Source organism: Spea bombifrons, chromosome 12, assembly GCF_027358695.1.
Source record: "Spea bombifrons isolate aSpeBom1 chromosome 12, aSpeBom1.2.pri, whole genome shotgun sequence".
Taxonomy (NCBI): Eukaryota; Metazoa; Chordata; class Amphibia; order Anura; family Pelobatidae; genus Spea; species Spea bombifrons.
In genome coordinates this window covers 1,320,352-1,339,949 of record NC_071098.1, presented here as the reverse complement: position 1 = coordinate 1,339,949, position 19,598 = coordinate 1,320,352, and the positions used below count along the sequence as shown (strand labels likewise).

The 19,598-nt window shown below is 43.9% G+C and overlaps 1 protein-coding gene across 11 annotated transcripts in view; it reads left to right on the top strand.

Moving 5' to 3' along the window:
- The window catches only part of ARHGAP32 (Rho GTPase activating protein 32), a 67,559-nt gene extending 53,324 nt beyond the window's left edge, over window positions 1-14,235 (top strand). For 5 of the 11 annotated variants that reach the window (XM_053451730.1, XM_053451731.1, XM_053451726.1 and 2 more), the window contains 12 exons: window positions 850-999; window positions 2,293-2,395; window positions 2,516-2,660; window positions 3,244-3,326; window positions 4,691-4,819; window positions 5,488-5,648; window positions 6,422-6,623; window positions 7,319-7,467; window positions 7,596-7,670; window positions 8,098-9,084; window positions 10,732-11,150; window positions 11,305-14,235. In XM_053451730.1, coding sequence (XP_053307705.1) covers window positions 850-999; window positions 2,293-2,395; window positions 2,516-2,660; window positions 3,244-3,326; window positions 4,691-4,819; window positions 5,488-5,648; window positions 6,422-6,623; window positions 7,319-7,467; window positions 7,596-7,670; window positions 8,098-9,084; window positions 10,732-11,150; window positions 11,305-13,536 — 4,835 coding nt within the window. In that variant the 3' untranslated portion in view covers window positions 13,537-14,235. The remainder of the gene's footprint in view (window positions 1-849; window positions 1,000-2,292; window positions 2,396-2,515; window positions 2,661-3,243; window positions 3,327-4,690; window positions 4,820-5,487; window positions 5,649-6,421; window positions 6,624-7,318; window positions 7,468-7,595; window positions 7,671-8,097; window positions 9,085-10,731; window positions 11,151-11,304) is intronic. The other 6 variants (XM_053451734.1, XM_053451729.1, XM_053451733.1 and 3 more) reach the window with 3 other exon arrangements.
- Window positions 14,236-19,598: the final 5,363 nt, after the last annotated feature.

Sequence of the window (19,598 nt, the reverse complement as noted above, 5' to 3'; positions counted from 1 at the left end):
TTGTTTCAGGCGACTTCACCGTAATAACACAGGCGGTGCATGGATAAGATTTAAGGAATGCTCATGGGGTGTAACTTGTTGTAAAGTCTAATTACACATCGTTTAATAAACAGAACCAAAGTATGTTAGCATGAACGGGTTTGCAATCGTTAGCCACACATCGTTAGACACACAATGTCTGTGGGCACATCCAGGGCAGAAGGTGCTTTATGGTTTGGTTGGTTCTGTTGCTAACAGCTCTTGAGTTAAGATTGCTGTGCATGCGCAGCCAACTGATTGACATCATGCCCTATGCGTTGTATGTTAGTGTCAATGGCTAAATGGACAACCATTTAGCAGATATTAAGAACAGTTAAAACCCAGTGACTGTGAGATATTTTCAGGTGAAAACTAGAATTAAGTTCTTTTCACCATATGAACCTGCAGTAAAAGGCACGAGTCCAACATACTGCCTGGTATGGAGTGAGTGTACCCTCGCTGTAATAAAACTCACTGCCATCTACTCAATAACAAGTTCCTCTATATGGGAAAATAGCCACAGATTCCAGAGAACAAAGAGTGACAAAAGCACCCAACCATGCCACGTATGGCTCTGCCATGAAGGTTTCCCATGGGTCGGTGAGGGGTGCGGTGGAGAAAAGGACGGGCGGCTCGAGTATCTGGTTACCAAGACTAGAAATCGTGTACAATTTATGTGAACAAACAACTGGCAACTAATAATGAAGGGTGTGTCCATCAGCCCAAAAAGATTATCTTCCTAAACTTTCCTGCTTTGTGTGTTTTAATTAGTATTTTAAAAGCCATGCGATGTCAAGGCTCAAAATGCAATTTGTTTTTTGTGTCTCACAGTGTCCAGAAAACACGGCAAACTCATAACCTTCCTGAGAACCTTCATGAAGTCCCGGCCCAGTAAACAGAAGCTGAAGCAGCGGGGAATCCTGAGGGAGCGAGTGTTCGGCTGCGATCTTGGGGAGCACCTGCTTAATTCCGGACAGGATGGTAAATGCCCCTTCTGTGTATTCTGTCATGGTAATGCCGGCTGGTAACCGGTGCTGTACGTGTTCACATCACATGGATGCTGTATGCCAGCTACAGAATGATTTACAATGAGAAAAGCGCAGACGGTTCGCCCTGTGTATTCAGCCTGGTGACGACCTTAAGCCGACTGCTTGGCTTGTGGAGCGGATGTACATTGGACCCCTCACCCCCAGAACAGTAACTCACATCAGACTAATGTAGAGGCAAAGGGCAGATAGAACTGCTGTGTGTTCAGTTCTGCCCATCCACAAATTGCCACATTAGTGTGTCCTGGGACCATGACTTACTCCTGGTATAAGTCATTCCAGTAACTAATTGGTTAAGAGCTCAAAAATGCATCACAGCTGACAAGTCCTAATAAATTATTCAGAGAACCTGCTAACGTTTATGCAACACACATAGAAGATACTAAAAGCAGTAGTAATTACAGGGCAGAGCTGCTGAGCCATGGGTGTGGCCTGCAGGGAACCAGTGGATAGCTTTTTTTGGTGTATAGAACCTGACAGGAAACCTGAAACCAGGTGTGCGAGTTACACCTGGAGGAAAAGCTCTGTCCTGTTCGCTATTGTCAGAACCCAGGTGCGATTCCCAGGTGAGCCGCAGAAGTGTCGGCAGTTTCTGTTGCTGAATTGCGCTGCTACGCGCAGCGTATTGACGTATAGGCTGTTTGTCTAGGGAAATACAGACACTATTGTGTCCCTTCTTAGTACTTCAGAGGGTTCGGATCAGCAGCAGGGGCGTTGCCACCTACAAGATGCAACATAACAAAATATTATAGATATCAACTCAAGTAAGGTCACATTTATCACTGGTTCATTCAAAATAAACGGCGGCTTCCTTGATGAGAAATGCTCTCATCCTATATCATCCCGGTTTGTCTGGATTGTTAGGTACATACGTGTACTTTTGGAGTTATAACCTCTTGTTGATGTGGGTTCAGTAGTTTTTCATTGCGGGTGGACAGGTCCTGTCCTATACATTATCTGTTGCATACTCTGCATGCCTCTCCGCAGGGTGTACTGGAAGAGCTCGGCCACGTTAAGCACTTGTCTTCTCTGGGGGTGATGTGAGCAACAGACTGTGTCTTGGCCCTTTGCACTCACATGAGTGTTATGTTTTATATTGTGTCAATGGAATCCAGTTAAAGGGCTCATTGGGCTCCTATTTGGCTGGTCCAAGGGTTAAAATCTGCTATGTATGTAGTCTGTTGCTGCACTCGTGTGTGATTCCCCTTTGCTCTTTTTCTGTGTGAAGTTCCCCAGGTCCTCAGGAGCTGCACCGAGTTCATCGAGAAGCACGGCATTGTGGATGGAATCTACCGGCTGTCAGGGATTGCATCCAACATCCAGAAACTACGGTGAGGGATTCACGAGCACACGCAACGCACCCGTCTATCACCTGACAAACAAATATGCTTTTCACATGCATCAATGTCAGGAGTGTTTGAAGGTTTATTGGTGGTCCTTGACTTTTCCAGCCACGAGTTCGACTCGGAGCAGATCCCAGACCTGACTAAAGACGTGTATATCCAGGACATTCACTGTGTCGGCTCTCTGTGTAAACTCTACTTCCGCGAACTCCCAAACCCTCTCCTGACCTATCAGCTCTATGAGAAATTCTCTGTAAGTCACAGTGGGTTCCTCATCACGTGGTGAGGTGTAGGATTTTCAGAGAGAGTGTAGTGGAAACAAGGATGCTCAGTTTATAAGTTTAAACCTTTCTAATCGTCTTCTCTCCACGTCAAATTCCTACCTTGGGCTCTTGTGCTGCCCAGTTAAGTAACTATTTTCCTCAGTGGCTGATCGCTGTAGGTGCCTCAATGAGACATCTTCTGCGTGATTTTTAAGCATTTATTGGGACAAACTGTTAAGTTTTTAACTTTTCTAAAATAGCATAGGATATGACACCATAAAAGGTACGGTTTACTTTGACTGACAAGAGGGTAGCTGAAAGGTTAAATATATTAAAAATGCTGCAATATTGGTGTAGAGCTTCGTCAGACTTTCCTCATAGATAGCAGTGTATCCGAGGCATTTTCAATGTATATATGCAGAGATGTTTTGTATCACCCTGGACTTTGTTTACAGTAAAGCCATAAGATAAGATCCGAGTGGGCCTTCTTTTGTAAACAAGCACAGCTTAGTTTTGTTAGCTTATCTATCTGTCTCTAATCATTGTGTCTGGAACCCTGCTCTTCTCCCGCAGGATGCTGTCTCTGCTGCAACAGATGAGGAACGACTAGTAAAGATCCATGATGTCATCCAACAGCTGCCTCCACCTCATTACAGGTCAGAGTTCATTCTTTCGATCTCTGTACCCAGAACATATCAGGCATCCATCTGCACCTCTGCAAAAGTGAACATGCCCCAGCTTAAATTCTTAATTGTGGAGTGGACCTTAATGTGTCCATACTTATAAAACATGTTATTATAGTGTGAATAGACCTAATGTGAGAAATTGTGTCATTTAAATCTATTTGTGTAAGATGTAAAGATATTTTGTAGTAGAAATTTCAAGGAAAAGGGAAAAAGCACAGAAAGGTAAAGTAGCCTCATCACCCAGATGACGGCGTGCAGGGCATGCGTCCGCTTCAGCACAGACGGAGGTGACATGCTAGAGCAACATCTGTTTATGCTCCACTGACCCTCCACCCCCATAGGCATTAAGGAATGTCTGTGTGTGGGGGGGTATCGTGAAAGGACAGAGTTACTGAGGCCCACTGTCTGCGCCACAAGATATTGTGACTCTAACTTAGCTTATGATTCATCTGCATGGGAAACACAGGGCATTCCTTCAGGCTGCGAGCTGCCTGGCACCCTCGCGTTTACGAGATGCGAAATGCATGGCATCCTCTCACCTTGCATTTATTTATCACGGTAATCAGGGTTGTTTGCAGCACACAAGGAAATTAGCCGACCTCCGCGGGCTGCGGGGCAGGAAGCTAGCAGGCTTTTTGAAGCATTTGGGATATTATAGTTTATTTATTTGAATGATGGACGTCTTTGGAGCAGAATTCAAAATTTCCTCTAGAACCTTACAAAAACTCTTAATTACAAATACAAACCTGGCTGCCTCCAGCCAACAGAGCACAGAGTAAAGTGAATAGTTTGAGCAAAGTCATTAACATGTGCAGGAAACGGGACATATGATATTATTATTATTATTATTAAAGCTGTGAGTGGCTGTATTCACACTACCCAAGACTGACCTGGTTTAGGCGTCGCATTGAGAGCGTTCCCGTTGAGCACCAGAGATAAGAACCATTTGGCCCATCTAGTTTGCCCAAATAAATATTCTCTCAAGTGAGGGTAAAACCCCACCAAGAACTTTGGTATTTTGAAAGCATGAAGTGTATATTTAATGGCATCACTTGCCCACAAACGCTGTTTTATGTAGCATTTTTCCTTACATGCGTTATGATACACTAATTTGTCACACATAATTATACATTCTCACGCTGTGTTCCACCTTAATAAAACACGTAATTGGATATTTATTGGACATTTGACTGTAATGACAGGTATTTTATATATATTTATTGCACCATAACTGGAAGTGGCATGTCACTGGGGGGGACTAGAGATCAGCCAATGGGACCCGATCTGTCCCCACTTCCGGTTTTTCCCCTAACGGTATTCTCTACCTCATGCAGGACTCTGGAATTTCTTATGCGCCATTTATCCCGACTTGCAACGTACTGTTCCATGACCAACATGCACACCAAGAACCTGGCCATCGTCTGGGCGCCCAACCTGCTCCGGTATGGGACCATTACTTCCCGGTATGGTGTATGCCAAGAGGCATTAGGGTATTCTTTGCCTCTGACGTTTCTTATGAAGCATTATTTCCATAATATATTCTTTCCCTTCAACCTTTCTTTCTGTCTCAGGGGGTTCTGGGGTATCGAGTGAATCTGTACTTCTCTGGCTCTTCAGACACTACAGGTTTCCTGTTACACCGAGATCGTTATCTGTTCTGTGCTTAAATTCCTAAACGCAAAACACTGAACATTCGGTTAGATTTCCCCCCAAAATACAGCATAGCAGTAAAGATGTTTTTGGCCTAATTTTTCTATCCAAATACCAAATTCAAAACCACTTTTCCTTCAATTCATTCAGTAAGCAAGAAGATTAATTTGTGGATCCGCTGAAGATGGCCGCTGCATAGCTTTGGTCGGCTTTGGGCTGTCTCATTGTTGTAAACGTGGCAGTTTAGTCAAACTTTCAGCAGAATTGAGGCAGATTAGAAATACCAGTGAAATGGCCCAAACTATACTCTGTATTTGGTTACTTGAGATCTAAATTAGTCTCCTTGCGACCACAAACCTTCCAGGGCTTAAACCCAAACTTTCTTATTTAATTCTCCTCTATTCTTCTGTTGTGTAACATGCAGACGTCTCCCAGGCTGTGAGTCAGAATTGGGTATATGACTGAATGCTTTTGATTTTAGGTCAAAACAGATTGAATCAGCGTGTTTCAGCGGCACCGCAGCATTCATGGAGGTGCGGATACAGTCCGTGGTGGTGGAATTCATCCTGAACCATGTAGAGGTTCTATTCAGTCCCAAACTCAGCGCCGTGATCCGGGATGGTGCTGGTATGTATCAGCAAGGTTAGCTTCCTCTTCACTTTTTTGGGAAGGGATGAAGGACCGGGGTTTGGACAGCATCTTAGAATCATGTCCATGAATCTGACTGACACCTCCAGTGTTGTCTGTTAATGGCACGGGGGTTCCAGGGTCACAGGTTTGTAAAGGATTGGTGGAGCAGGGGTTATAAGGCACAGCTACATACCGAGTCTTCAGACGTTTAAATCCTCCTATAAACAGCAAGGAGGGAACCCAAACGCTGCCGGCAGCTTCACAAACACAATCCAGGCTGTGACAGACAGCCTTCATGTTAAGAGCTGATAGCTGATAACTGGCATTGTGTAACTTTGAGGTAATTCCGCTGAAGCCTCATGGATGATTGAGGCTGTACTTCGAGGTAATTGGCAGAATGTTCCTGTCTGGCCTGGACTTTACCATGTTCTGCCAAAAAGCAAAACAAATAGTTGTCCCACCCCGGCTGCTTTAGGAATGAGACAGAGGCCACTTAATGTAGTTTAGGATCTGCCGTTCCTGCAGAAACATGTTGCTGGTTCCTTGTGTGATTGGCACACCTATAGCCATGCCTTTTCTCCATGCACATCTTGTGTTACACTGTGTGAGCCCAAAGTGTCTGCTTGCAGAGGATTGACCTAGGGTTGTGTTGCTGTCTCCATTTTTGCTGTACCTTTCCATGTGTGCCAGTGCATGTGTATAAGTCATATAAGGGGTGTAGGGTGGTTGACGTGCCGTAGAGCGCCAGTCCGCAGCTGACATTCCTTCCACCTTCCTGTTAACAGGTCACACGTCTCTCTCCCGTCCAAAGTCTCTTCTGGTTTCTTCACCATCAACAAAGTTACTCAGCCTGGAGGAGGCTCAGGCACGGACGCAGGCCCAAATTAACTCTCCAATAGTGACTGACAGCAAGTACATTGAGGTGGGAGAGGGGCCGGCAGCCCTGCAGGGAAAGTTCCACACGGTAATAGATTTTCCAGCTGAAAGGTAAGAACTGAACCAGAGGTTCCCTTCTCCTGAAATCTGCTTTAATACAAGCACTTTCTAATTCTAAGAGTAAAGGGGTTAAGCTGCGGGTAATAATGGCCGACCATTCATTCATTTTATGAAGATATCTGATTTGTTCTCCAAATAAAAGACAATATTTAGAAGACTGTTGCTTTACAGTCACTTGCATGGTATTAGTACATATCGCATTCTCCTGCTAAAGCGAGGTATTCTTTTCATGTTTGAGTTTTTAACCAACTCCGGTATCTGTACAGTCCATTCCGCAGTAAATGAGTCCGCACCTTAATCCCTGACATTCACTTTCTTGTAAGATCTTGGTGATCGTTTGGCATGTTCTCTACCACGTTTAATCATCGACTTAATTTCCTTCCGATAACACACACACACACACACACACACACACACACACACACACACACACACACACACACACACACACACACACACACACACACACACGTTCCATGTGGATTATTCCTCGTGCTTCTCGCGTGGAACAAACTAGTGATTCAGATGGGCATTGTCGTGGTGTTTCTTAGTGGCTGCCCCAGATCTGCTGTGTTAGGATGCCAATATTAGACCTGTCCTGAATGTTATTGTATATATTGTGTATATGCTATGCTGACCCACTCAAATCCAATGTAGAAACAAACTGTCTATTTGCAATTTATTAGAAAAAGACCACCCAACAAAATGAAGAAGTCCCCTGTTGGCAGCTGGCGTTCCTTTTTTAACCTGGGCAAATCCTCCTCTTCCTCATCCATGTCAAAGAGGAAGCTTCAGCGCAATCCAAGTGAGCCGCTGGAAATGAAGGCCTTAGCAGGTGGGCAGAAGCTTTAGGGGACAGCATGTATCGTGTGCACAGATAGCTCGGGGACAGTAGATCAGTACTTTCACTATAAAACGTGCAACACAAACAAGTCTCACTGACCATGTGGTTTGCGTCTGCAGGAGGAAGAGGAGACACAAGCACCATGCGCTCAGCCAAGAGCGAGGAGTCTCTTAGTTCCCTGCATGCAGCGGAGGGTAAGTTTGATGTGTAAATGAAAGGGTTAAAGGCATTCGCAGATATCTCAGTACTTATTGTTGTGATTTCTGAACTTATGAAAAGAAAGCAGATGAATATCCTTGGGAGGTGAGCGTTACATCGCAAATTGGAGGGCCATGTCCTGTAAAGCGGTTTTCTAAGAGTTAGCGTTAGCTGAACCCACCATAGGGCTATAGAGAGGCAGAGGGGTCTAGTCTGGTCCTGGTACTATGGAACTGAATATGACAGAAAGGAGAGATTTGCATGCACTGTAGGGAGGATCTACTAGTTATTTGGATGCGGTGCCATTATTTGGTAAATGTGCTTGGGGAGAGCCAGATCAGTAAATGTCTTACTCTAGTCTCTACTTTCTGTATATCACAAAGATTTTTGTGTACCCTCAAAGTTTGTTTTTTTCCCCCCCAGGGGAATCCAAGTTATTTCGCCCTCGGCGTCCTCGTTCAAGCAGTGATGCTCTTTCTGCCTCGTATAACGGGGATCTTCTAGATGGCTGCAATCGCTGCAACTCCTATGATAATCTGCCCCAGGACCAAGATAGCGATGGTGACGAGGGGCTGATTCACATTCCTGCAATGCTGTCCACACGTTGCCATGATGATGAAGATCTGAGTCCACCAGACATCGGCATGGCCAGCTTGGACTTCGACCCCATGTCCTTCCAATGCAGCCCACCCCAGCTGGAATGTGAAGGACCAGATATCACCAACTCATTCCATGTGGACGCCGCTGCAAGTAACCACAAAGACAGAACGCAAAAGGGAGCTCAAACTCCAGGCAGTGCCTCCGGCTCGGAACCCATGTCTCCCTTCCAAGAAAAGATTCTGAGTCCCTTCCTAACCCCTGACCGCAGTCCTAGTGGGGAGAAGGTCCCAAAGCCCCCATCCTTTGCAGAAAAAGTAGTCCATGCCTTTTCGCCTAAAGTAGGCCGTAAAGTGGTTCGTTGTCCAGTGACCATCTCTGATCCGGTCACAATCTCGCTGCCTAGCAGGGTATCTGAAATGATTGGGAGCATGCAAAGCACAATCGGGGCTACCCATACACTGGCTTGGTGCAAGGATGGGCGTCCCAAGGAAGCTGGGTCTGGACAAAATACTACATGCAGACTGGAGGATACTGCCATGCTCCCTGCCCCAGCTGTAGCAGAGTCCGCTGGATCCTCTGAGCCTCCCTTGGTATTGCATTGGAGCCCCAGTGGCCCAGAGACTGAGGATAATGCACAAATCATCTCGCCAGCTTCATCACAAGCTGCACATATCACTGAACTGGAATATACAGATCACAGCAACCAGGAGTTCCATACTAGGAACACAGCTGGATCATCTCAAAGGGACGAGACAGAAGTCCTGCAATTAGAAGAAAACAAGCCAGCCCCCACTGTACCTACCCCTCCAGGTATGTAAGAGTTCAGTTATCATACCCACTAATTCTCTGAAAGATTCATCTGTATCGGTTTAAGTTAAACAACCGTTTAGTTGCTAAAAAATTTGTGCACAAAACAATCCGTCAAAATTAAACCTCCAAATAGTACTCCAACAGTGAGACGTGACAAGACGGGCCCTGTGTGGATCCCGTGCCCTCATAGAGCAGTCAGAGTAATATAAGGCAGGTATTATAATTGCAGATTATATATATATATATATAGGATTTATCTACAGCAATATTATATAATGCAGGGAGGAGACAGAAGGGTACACCCTGTAGAGAGAACGGGGTGTACTATTTTTCTTACCAAAATAAAGAAGGTCCCACGCCAATTCCTAAATATAAGGTTTACTCCCTAACTGGTGTTTAAAAAGGTGCAGTCCACTCCCAATCTAGTTTCGTATATTTTATAGTAGAACCGGTGCTTGTTAATGTGCCATCTGCCCCGGGTTCCTTTCACGCTCAGTACTGCCCAGTTAACGTGACTGACCGAGAAACATCACACAGAAACAACAAGCTTTCTTATGCAAACACTTAAACTTTTCTAAGGGGGAAGGGTGTGTTGCTTTCAATAATTAAACAAAAGATAGATTTAAAAAATGTCATTCTTTATTCTTGCTGCATTTTATGCTATAAATGTACTGAATGTATCCTTTAATAACTAACAGCCAGACGCAGTCTGTGGACAATCAGGCCATCTGGCTTAGCCTATTTGGTGCCCTTAGTTACTAATGTCAGATCTGGCATTTGACTTTTTGCTTAAGGATTTGAATCTTGGCTTTCACCTCACAATATTTAGCGTAATGCTTATTTCAAATACTGCCAAATTGTTGTTGCCTTGGACCCTGGCGAGTTGTATGCTAACAACGTGTCAATAATGCATGCGCTGAAGTACACATTATTCCCCCAAACCACCTCCAGTGGCACATCACCAGTTACATCGAGGACTCTGCCCGATCAACCTTGAGACAGGTTGGAGACAATGAAGGAATGTTCTGACGCTAGAAGCCAGAACTTACATACAATATTACCCTACGTAAAAATGGGTAGAAAAACCCCGCAATCTCAAAGTGCCCCTGTCACTTAAAAATATACAGATATTCCCCACTTTTCAAAAGTTCACTTAACGACACTTCGCTTTTATGAAAGACTTACATTAGCACATGTTTTCAGCGGGAACAAAAAAGTTAAGTGAAAATAGCGTTCATTATTTTAGTTTTACGCCATTTCAGCTTATAAAACGTTTGGTTAGGAGCACTCTACTTTCGGATAGTGGCTTAAGCCTGTATCATACTTTTTAAAAGTAAAAAAATCTAACCTAGGAATAGTACTTTCCACCTGGTATAGATGCGGTCGTACCGGAATGCGTGTGTGTGTGTGTGCGTGCACGAGCACAACCTGTTCAACAGTAAGTGGGAAATGTTCACAAATCCTATCTGTATCCTTACGGGGGCTAGAAATGTTATCACAGACATAACACCTCGGGGCGTCCGATGCATGAGCGGCAGATTCCAATGATGTTCATGTTCAGTGTATTTTATGCAAAATCGTATTTGCCGGGTCTTTGTTTATAACTGAAGCAAAAGCCTTAATATATAATTTGGGTTTTTTCCCCAGGAGCATTTGCTGAAGAATCTCCTCAAGAACCGGCCCCTGTTCCTAGTGTTTCATTAATCCCCCCTCCGCCGCCACCAAAAAATGCTGCCCGTATGCTTGCATTAGCATTGGCAGAATCTGCTCAACAGGCGTCTTCACAAAAGAGACCTCCATATCTCCAGTTTATGGATTTTCCCTTACCTCCCCCTCCAGAGGAACTTCCGCCCCCTGAGAGCCCCCCACAAAAAATGTCCCCCACACCAGCTGTCCCACTGCCTGTCACATGGGAGACCAGTCCTGCTCTGGAGTCCCAAAAGACATCACCAGCTACAACACCCAGCACTGCCTCCTCCTTTTCCATCACCACCATCCACTACAGCCCCGTGAGCAGCCAGAATCCACTAACAGGACTGACACCAGGCCTCAGTCCTTCGAGCCAGGTACTGAAACAATAGACTGTTCTGTTTATTTCTTGTATTACATAAATGTATCTGAGAATATTTTGCACCACTGACTGGCAGCATATAAACCTGTGAGGTCAAGTAGCTATAAGCAGTATGGTTTGTAAAGTTTTTTTTTTTTTCTTTGCTCCAGGTTGCTGTATCTATTCCACCTGATGAGAATCAACCTGCTGGGTCCAATGAACACAGTACCACCTTACCGAGTGAATGTTTCCCTGCGGTGGTTCCGGACCAAGCAAAGGACAGCTCAAGGACGCCACAGCTCCACCACCGGTCAGAGTCCTTTCTTGCACAGGCCACATACAGCTCTGCACCACCAGTTCCACCGGTCAGGACCATGGAGAGTCGGCTGGCCACTGCCCTCCACTCAAACTACAACGACACCATCACAGCCAACAATTACCACTCACTGTTGAGTACAATGATGCTGCCGTCATCTTTGGAAGATGCCTTCCCCAGACACAATTCAGCTCACATTCAGTCTGAGAGCATGTTGGAACAAGCTCCTAACTACAGACATCCTTATCCCTCCCAGGCCAAGCCGGAGGATATAGCTGAAACGGGAGATACATACAGACACCCCTATCCCTATCCCTCCTCTGGAAAGTCTGAAACAACTGAGCCTGTAACCAGTTATCGGCACCCATACCCCCCACCCCAGCCTGAAGCCGAGTCTCTGAATGAGCCTTTAGATTATTTCCTGCAACACAAAACAGTTGTCTCCAAGTCATACCGGGCAGACAGTGTCCCATCACACATACCCCCTCCATCCTATGGTTCTCGCTGTGAAACACCCCCCACAAGTTCTTCTCTCTATGGCACCTACATTAACCCTGTTAAGCACTCGCGTACAAGGAGTAGGCCTGATTACATGTCGTCTGTCAGCTCAGGCACGCGCAGTTTTTCAGAGGAAGCACCTCCCTATCCTACTATCAGACGGGTGCAGTCTCTCCATGTGCCTATGCAACCTCCTCCACCTCCCATACGCGCTGTCCCTATATCAAGAACAGAAGTGCCACCAGACGACGAGCCGACATACTGCCCGCGGCCTCTGTATCAGTACAAACCATGTCCCACCTTCAGTCCTCAGTCTGACTATCATGTCACCCAGCTGCAGCCTTACTTTGAGAATGGGAGGGTCCATTACCGTTATAGCCCCTATACGGGAAGCACTACTTATTACTCTTCAGATGGCACTTTCTATGACATGGATCCATACAGTACCTTACGTTTGCGTCAACTTCACCTCTATCCAAGCCGTGACTTTGCTTCTTACACTACAAGAGTTCAGCCTAAAGGTACTTACAGATCACAAGGACTGGCTCCGTACCCCAGAGGCACTCTGAGGGAGCACAATTTCATCAGTAGAGATGTCCCTCCTGCACTGCCCCCTGATCATCCTCGTCCGCTTCATATCTCATGGGACATGGAGGATATGGACCGTTACAGGCTGCAGTCTCTGAGGCGAGAGAATAGGACACGGCAGAGAACCAAGGGACCAGTAATGTCTCAGTACGATAATGTTAACCCATCGCTAGTTGAAGATATAGCAGGGATGGATGTGATCCACCTGCGAAGCCGGTCAGATCCTGGCAAGACTCCTGGCCTCTTGAGTGTGGCTGACACAAAGGATACCCGCTATTCTGGGCGAGGCGAGAGCGATGAACGAGCAGCACATCATCTTGCTTATGGAAATGGGCACCAGGACAAACCATCACTCCCACAGAAACAGAGTGGAGCAGGCAGAAGCAGACTTCAGCATGACTCCGAGCACCGGTCTCACACAGACCCTGGGCACAGGCAACATACAGATGGAAGGAATGGTCCCCCGTGCCCACCTGTGGATTATAGTTCCAAAAATATGCCAAACACCTCAGAATCTACATCACATCACTCCTCTACCAACAAGTATCCTGTGGCCCTGCAGGAACCCACAAGACTCAACCACAGAGATCTGAGGCACTCTGGGGAAGTGGAGCGACCACTTACTAGACCTGATCACCCACATCGCGAAGGTTACAGAGAAGAGGCAGCTACTTTTGTCTCTGCTGCACCACCACCTAAGCCGGAAAGGAGCCATAGCCTCCGGGGCCATAACCCAGAAGCTTTAGATAGAGACCCTGGTATCTTCTATCCTTATCAAACTCTGCACGGCAAGAGGAATAACTCTAGTACTGCACTGCCCCAATATGATAACATAGGCGACTACCATTCCTTCCCCCACCATCGATCCACTAGCCATTCTAACCCAAATGCCTTCCCTCTTCCACACGGACGAACCTATGCGACTGCCCTGGGCCAAGGAGCCTTTCTAGCTGCTGAGCTGTCCCTGCAGAGGCCCGAGACAAAAATTCATGCAGAATGAGGTGCTGTCTGCACCAGAAAGGCTTAGAGAGCTGTAGGAATGGGAGTGTTATCGACGAAAAGAGGACTTCATTCTTATTAGGCAGACCTCTGCTGGACAGCGGACTGTTTTATTTTTCCAAAAGACAAACATATAAAAAAAAAAAGAAAAAACAAGACGCAACACAAATTAACTGTGATACATGTACACATCTAGCAATATACATGGACACTGATATAGCCACATGTTCCTTCTTGTTAGATCTGTTTTATGTTGTAATCAGTGAGGTCATAATCCTGTACAATTACCCCTCTTGGTGTCCTTCCTAAATGTGATAGAACTCACCAAGAAATAAAAGGACTCCTATTTAATTGGGTTTTTGTATGTATGCAAACAAAAAGCTTTCCTCTACTATCCTTCCAGCCCCGTGCTTCCTGTTGGTTTTAGTGTTACCAAAAAAAAATCCAAGTCGTTATAAGTGGTGTAAAAAGAAATATGTACCATGAATAATCTGAATTCTCCTAATATGATCCCATTATTAGTGTGGTTCTCAGAACATATTGTGCCTATATCTTGGAAAAATGTCAGATATGAGCAGGGGGGGTATCACATTTGATTATTTACTACAACCACTTGCAGGAAAATATTCAACACTGAACTCATGTTATAAACCATCACACAGTAGTAATGGTGATATGTTTTATTAAATACACGTGGAGAGCTGTTGTATCTTATTTCTAAATAGTTACCTAGTAGATTGCTATGCACCCTGCTGGTGGTTTTCACATCGGCCGTGGATGGTTTGTGAGCGAGTTACCACTGGTGGATTGTTGTATATAAAGCAGGCGCAGTGGGAGGCAGCTCAGTATTTTGGCTGAAGTGCCTGGTCTTCTTTTGTTGGCTCAGATACACCACATTAGAGAGGATACGATTACCAGGTCACCAGCGAGGATCAGACCGTTACGGAGATACAATGTAGTCTGCCTTGTAAAGGCTAAGTGAGTAAATGGAGTTCTTTACCAGGCCTATGTGACCCTTGTAAGATCGAATTCTGTCAGTTTTTTTGGGTACGTTATTAAAGATTGTAGGGAAGGTACTGAAAGCTTTCATCTCAATGTTAAATTAATGATACGTAACGGTGTTATCAATCTCTTCCTTGCTGAGCTTTATAAACAATGTTAATCTATGAACCTTTCTTAGAGGCAACAGAAAAAAAAGGAATCCTAAAGATCTATCAAATTAGGCTTTGTCCAAGGAAAACATGGCGCCTGCCTGCCTGTTTAGTTAATCTTTTTATTGAGAAAAATAAAATCCAACCGGTGCCAGCCAGAAAGACCTATTTAAAACAACAGAGCATGACTGAGAATTCCACAGCACAGAAATTATAGTTTAGTCATTGTAATATGTACAATCTACCAGTAAAGCACACGGACATAACACCGGCTATAATTATGTCAGATAATCCTAACAGGCCATCGTATTTCGCTCGCTAAAGTCAGTTCCATAGAGCCCTTATGATGTACAGTTTATTACTAAATGACTGTTTGCTTGTATTCTGGGCCTTGTAAAGACCAGTTATTGGTGCATGCAGAGCAATCACAGTGGAAACCAGACAGTGAAAGACCCCTGTCTAATAATCTAAATCCAATCTACACACACAATGGGGCAATGTGGAACAAACGCAATCAGCTTGAAAAGTGGCTTATTCATTAAACTGCATACCTGGAGGTGTCTATTGTTGGCTGTAGTGATATTTTAGGTGGTTTTTCCACACACAACTGTGTGACAGATACACACGACGGTCTCAAACCATTATGTGAAAGCAAGACTTGTTTACAAACAGAAAAATAGTTTTTAATGTAATACTATTACTACTGCTTAATGCCAGGTGCTCTGCTCGCAATCATTCACATTCAATGCTGGCCATAAAATTCAGCCATTATGGAGCTCTACAGCCATCGTGTGGTGAACACCTAATGTTGCAGGATTTATTTTCCTGTTTTACAGGCACTGAAGTAACATATTTAATTAAAATGCAATGTATATAAAGGGACAGTCATGCCATTAATTTAAACACTTCTTTATATGTTCCCTGCTCAATCCCTTTATTATAAATAATTTGACACAGTGGCCGGACAGCTGGTGAGATGCCACCAGGTTTAACGCCGAACCCCACTGAGCTCAGTAAGCGGACTCGCACATCTCGGCTGAAGAGATTAAAGAGACATTCCAGAGCCAAAATTATACTATCTGCTTCTGCATGCAGACTCATGCACGTATTCATGCACGTATTCATATCAATTGGTGTTGAAAATTAAATTTGTTTAATTTCGTTCCTCCTCTGCATCTTCTACGTAAATGTGCTTCCCGGGCAGCTCAGCTCAGCTAGAATCCTGGCCAGGTGAGCGCCCTTAACTTCAATGTAAATCTATGTAAAATGAATGCCACTGTGCCTTTTACAAATAATTGTGGCTGGAGTTTTTATTTTCATTGGTTTATCCCCAAATAAATTTATCAACGGCACCATTCTGCCCGCACCTATTCACAGAATGAACCATGCGTATTAGGTTGGTATTGATTCCTTATTCATCTCCATAACACAATCTACCAGTATCTGTGGCTTCTCCACCATGAAATAATTCAGCAAAGCTGTAACTGGACAGTTTTAGGGTGTTATTCAGAGACACAGCAAACATACTGATTTCATTAAATGAAAGAGAAAATGAACAGGTCAGTATAAAATGCAATAAAATCCATACATTAAGTGGCATTTCATGAAGTATTCTGAGACACGAGCTGAATGTTCAGATTCCTAAAGACTTTAATTTCTAAAATGTATAAAATGCTGCACCTAAATAATAATATGAAACAAATTCTTTGGTATAAAATTCATAACAGCACACCAAGGGTAAAAAAACAAAACGCACTTCCGGGTGATGACACCACAGCTTATCCCTTTTAAATTTCAGACACATGTTCATTCAGTGGGTACCATATGAGAACAGATGCTGATGTGTGGGGACGCGAGCAGTATTTGCAAATAAGTGTTTCTTAAAACAAACATAATAAAATGAGTCTTACCTTCAGCACCACCAGGAGCTGCCCTCTACTGTTTGTCTTCTTTCCTTTGTTATGCCAGCAAAGGAAGCGTTTTATGATCACATTAATACACAGACAGAGCAAATATACAAACCATTTGCCCCATCTCCCTGCTCAAGAGTTCAAACCTCACTTGGTCATTGGTCTTGTCTAACATTCAGGATATCAGTCTTATATCACATCGACCACTTCACAGAGAGATCACAGCATTATGTAGATGACCATTCTGCATATTGACTACCCACTCTCGAGAAACCTCTGACATCGGTTCAGTGCCAACAATCCCCAGGGCATAAACGAAAAAGAATGCAACGTAATTGCCACCCGCTTCTCGATGCCCACACTGATGTTACCACATGGCATCATCGGAGATGCTGGTCATTATGTAAATGTGACATGGTGGTTGCTGAACCCAGACACAGTGAGGTTCGTGGCTTTGACGGTTTATGACATGTTTGGCAAAGTGCCCCCATTCCAACAAGTGTGAGCATCATTATCAGCATTAGCATTCTCTGCTCCAGCCATAGCAGATATATAAAAATGCACTAGTTATCACTCCCGTATCATACAAGTCACAAAACACATATCTCCTCTGTATATTTCAATATCTTGCATATATTTCCTATTACTCTGAGCATCATTAATTCAAGCCTATCCCTATTTAACTAGTTTTTAAGCACCAGCACTTGGTTAAAAAAAAAAAAAAAAAAAAAAGGGGGGGGGTTAATTAATTTCACTCCTCCAAAACATGTTGCTGGAAAAAACGTCTTCTCATGTAATTGTAATGAAGATTTGGTGTAAGGGAATGGAATACAAATCTCACACCGTCTACAAATATATAATGTATCTAGAAGTACAATTTATTATATTTATGGGCCATAGAATTCTTAATTATATTTTCTACGACTTGTGCGTCCCCACTCAGAAGGTGCTGCTCCAGTTATTGGTGTACAATGATATATAATGCCTTGACTGTCTGTCTTGGTTCATCCCCTGCTTTTGTTTCCATGGAAACTTCATTCATTGCTCGGAGGTCAGACTGGTTCAAGGACACCTTGACATGCGTCATTTAAATCCTATTCCATTCAAGGGCTTTTTAGCAAAGTTTTCTTTGAGGTCAGAGAGCTAAGTGCACTCGAAAAAAAAATGTCCGATCCACAATGTACAATTCAGGCAGACAAACATGAAGCATTACCCAGCAGGAATTGGAAAGGGTTAGATCCCCAAGCCTGTTATACAAAAGACCAACAATTCTGTGATGCATGTAAAAGCGAATTAGCCTGGAAAATAATCAATAGGCTTAGTAAGAGGTTCAGAACTCTGACCCAGAGGTTTAAAGGCCACGATGGACACATAAAAATGACAGCTCTCGCAGGAGGCAAAAGGCTGGCCTATTCTTTACTGTGGGAATTAACAGCTCCCATGTTGGGGATATAATCCAACAATTGTATCATCTTTATTAAATTCCAATATCAACTTGAGGTACAGCAGTCACAACCGCCCCATTCAACCAACCTACAAATCTATAAAGAAGGAATCCTGCTCCTCCATTGGGTACCTTACACGGAATAAAATTGATGAAATGCTAGCAAATATATAGATCCACATACTTCAAGGCAGAGAAAGCCACGTGCTCTCGCATGACCCTGTTTTCATGTTAGCAGAACACGATCACTTTAAATCGAGGCACCATGGATAGCGATGTGACAGAAGCTGGAGACTGCCCTGCTTCCCATTTCCACACAGTTACGTTTAAGCCACTTAATCATCTTCTAGATAAGTTTTACACCTTCCTTTGGAAGAAATCCACAGGCTAAGAAGGTGAGAGAAAGACAAAGCAGATGCATCCACTCTCGTGTCTTCCAAGAACATGCTCGTCTCCGAGATTAAAAGCACTCTGAATGTAAAATGATTGGTTTGGGACAAGGCTGCAAAGCTCGTAAAGGTGGAATCCTTGTGTACGAGTCCTTAATGTACTGTATGGTGCAGGAATTATAGGACCAGTATAGTACATTGCTGATAGAGGCAAACATGCACTACACAAGCAGAAAAGCAGGGGTTAAAGAGTGGAAACATACCTTCTTAATGAGATCTTAAATTAAAGCAACTGAATAATGAAAAACACAGAGACTGTGTGCAATCACATTAAAGCCAAACACCTTTATTTCAGCTGTGATGTGACCAAACATTAAGGACAGGGGTAATAGTCATTTGTCCAACATTTAATCTGTATTTAATCTGTGTGTTTGCCTTTTGTGAAAAATCCAGGCTAGCTTTTCTGGCACCAACCCTCCCCCTGCACAGAGACATCTATAATACCCAACACCAAGGAGGAGCGTTTCACCGTTACAGACAGACGATTGTTGAAACAAAGCATTGAGTCACAAAAATTCACAGATACGTTACCCTGGCAAACAGTGCGGGACAAACATACAAACACACAGGGCGTGGATACAAACATTTTACACATAACCAATAACAAGTGACTGACTATCTATTCATCAATCCGTCGGCAGCCATCACTACTGGAGATTAGGAAACAAATGGAGCATATTCCTCGAAATCCTGAAACAAACTAGAAGAGTCTCATACATGCTAATTGTCTACTCGCCAGTTACAGCCAAGATAAACTGAAATATTTAGAAACATTTTAAAAAAATACTTCAGATGGTTTACCAACCGTTTCACCCAGCAGTTGCATTGATAGGTCCAATCAGGGACAGGGAGTCAAGCATTGTGGGATAAGGTATATAAGTGCTAACGTTTAAGGAACTTCTACACTGACAGTCGGTCAGAAAAACCACAGGTTTGTGCTAAATTGCGTGCCGTACCAAACCCCCATAATGCGCAGATACATATATTGGGTGACAATGACCATTGCAGTACAGATTGGGAACAGCAATATTCTGTTTATCCTGTGCAGAGAATTCCTTTTATGCAGAGAAGAAAAAAGCATTGGTTTTAAGAACATAATTCATCTGACC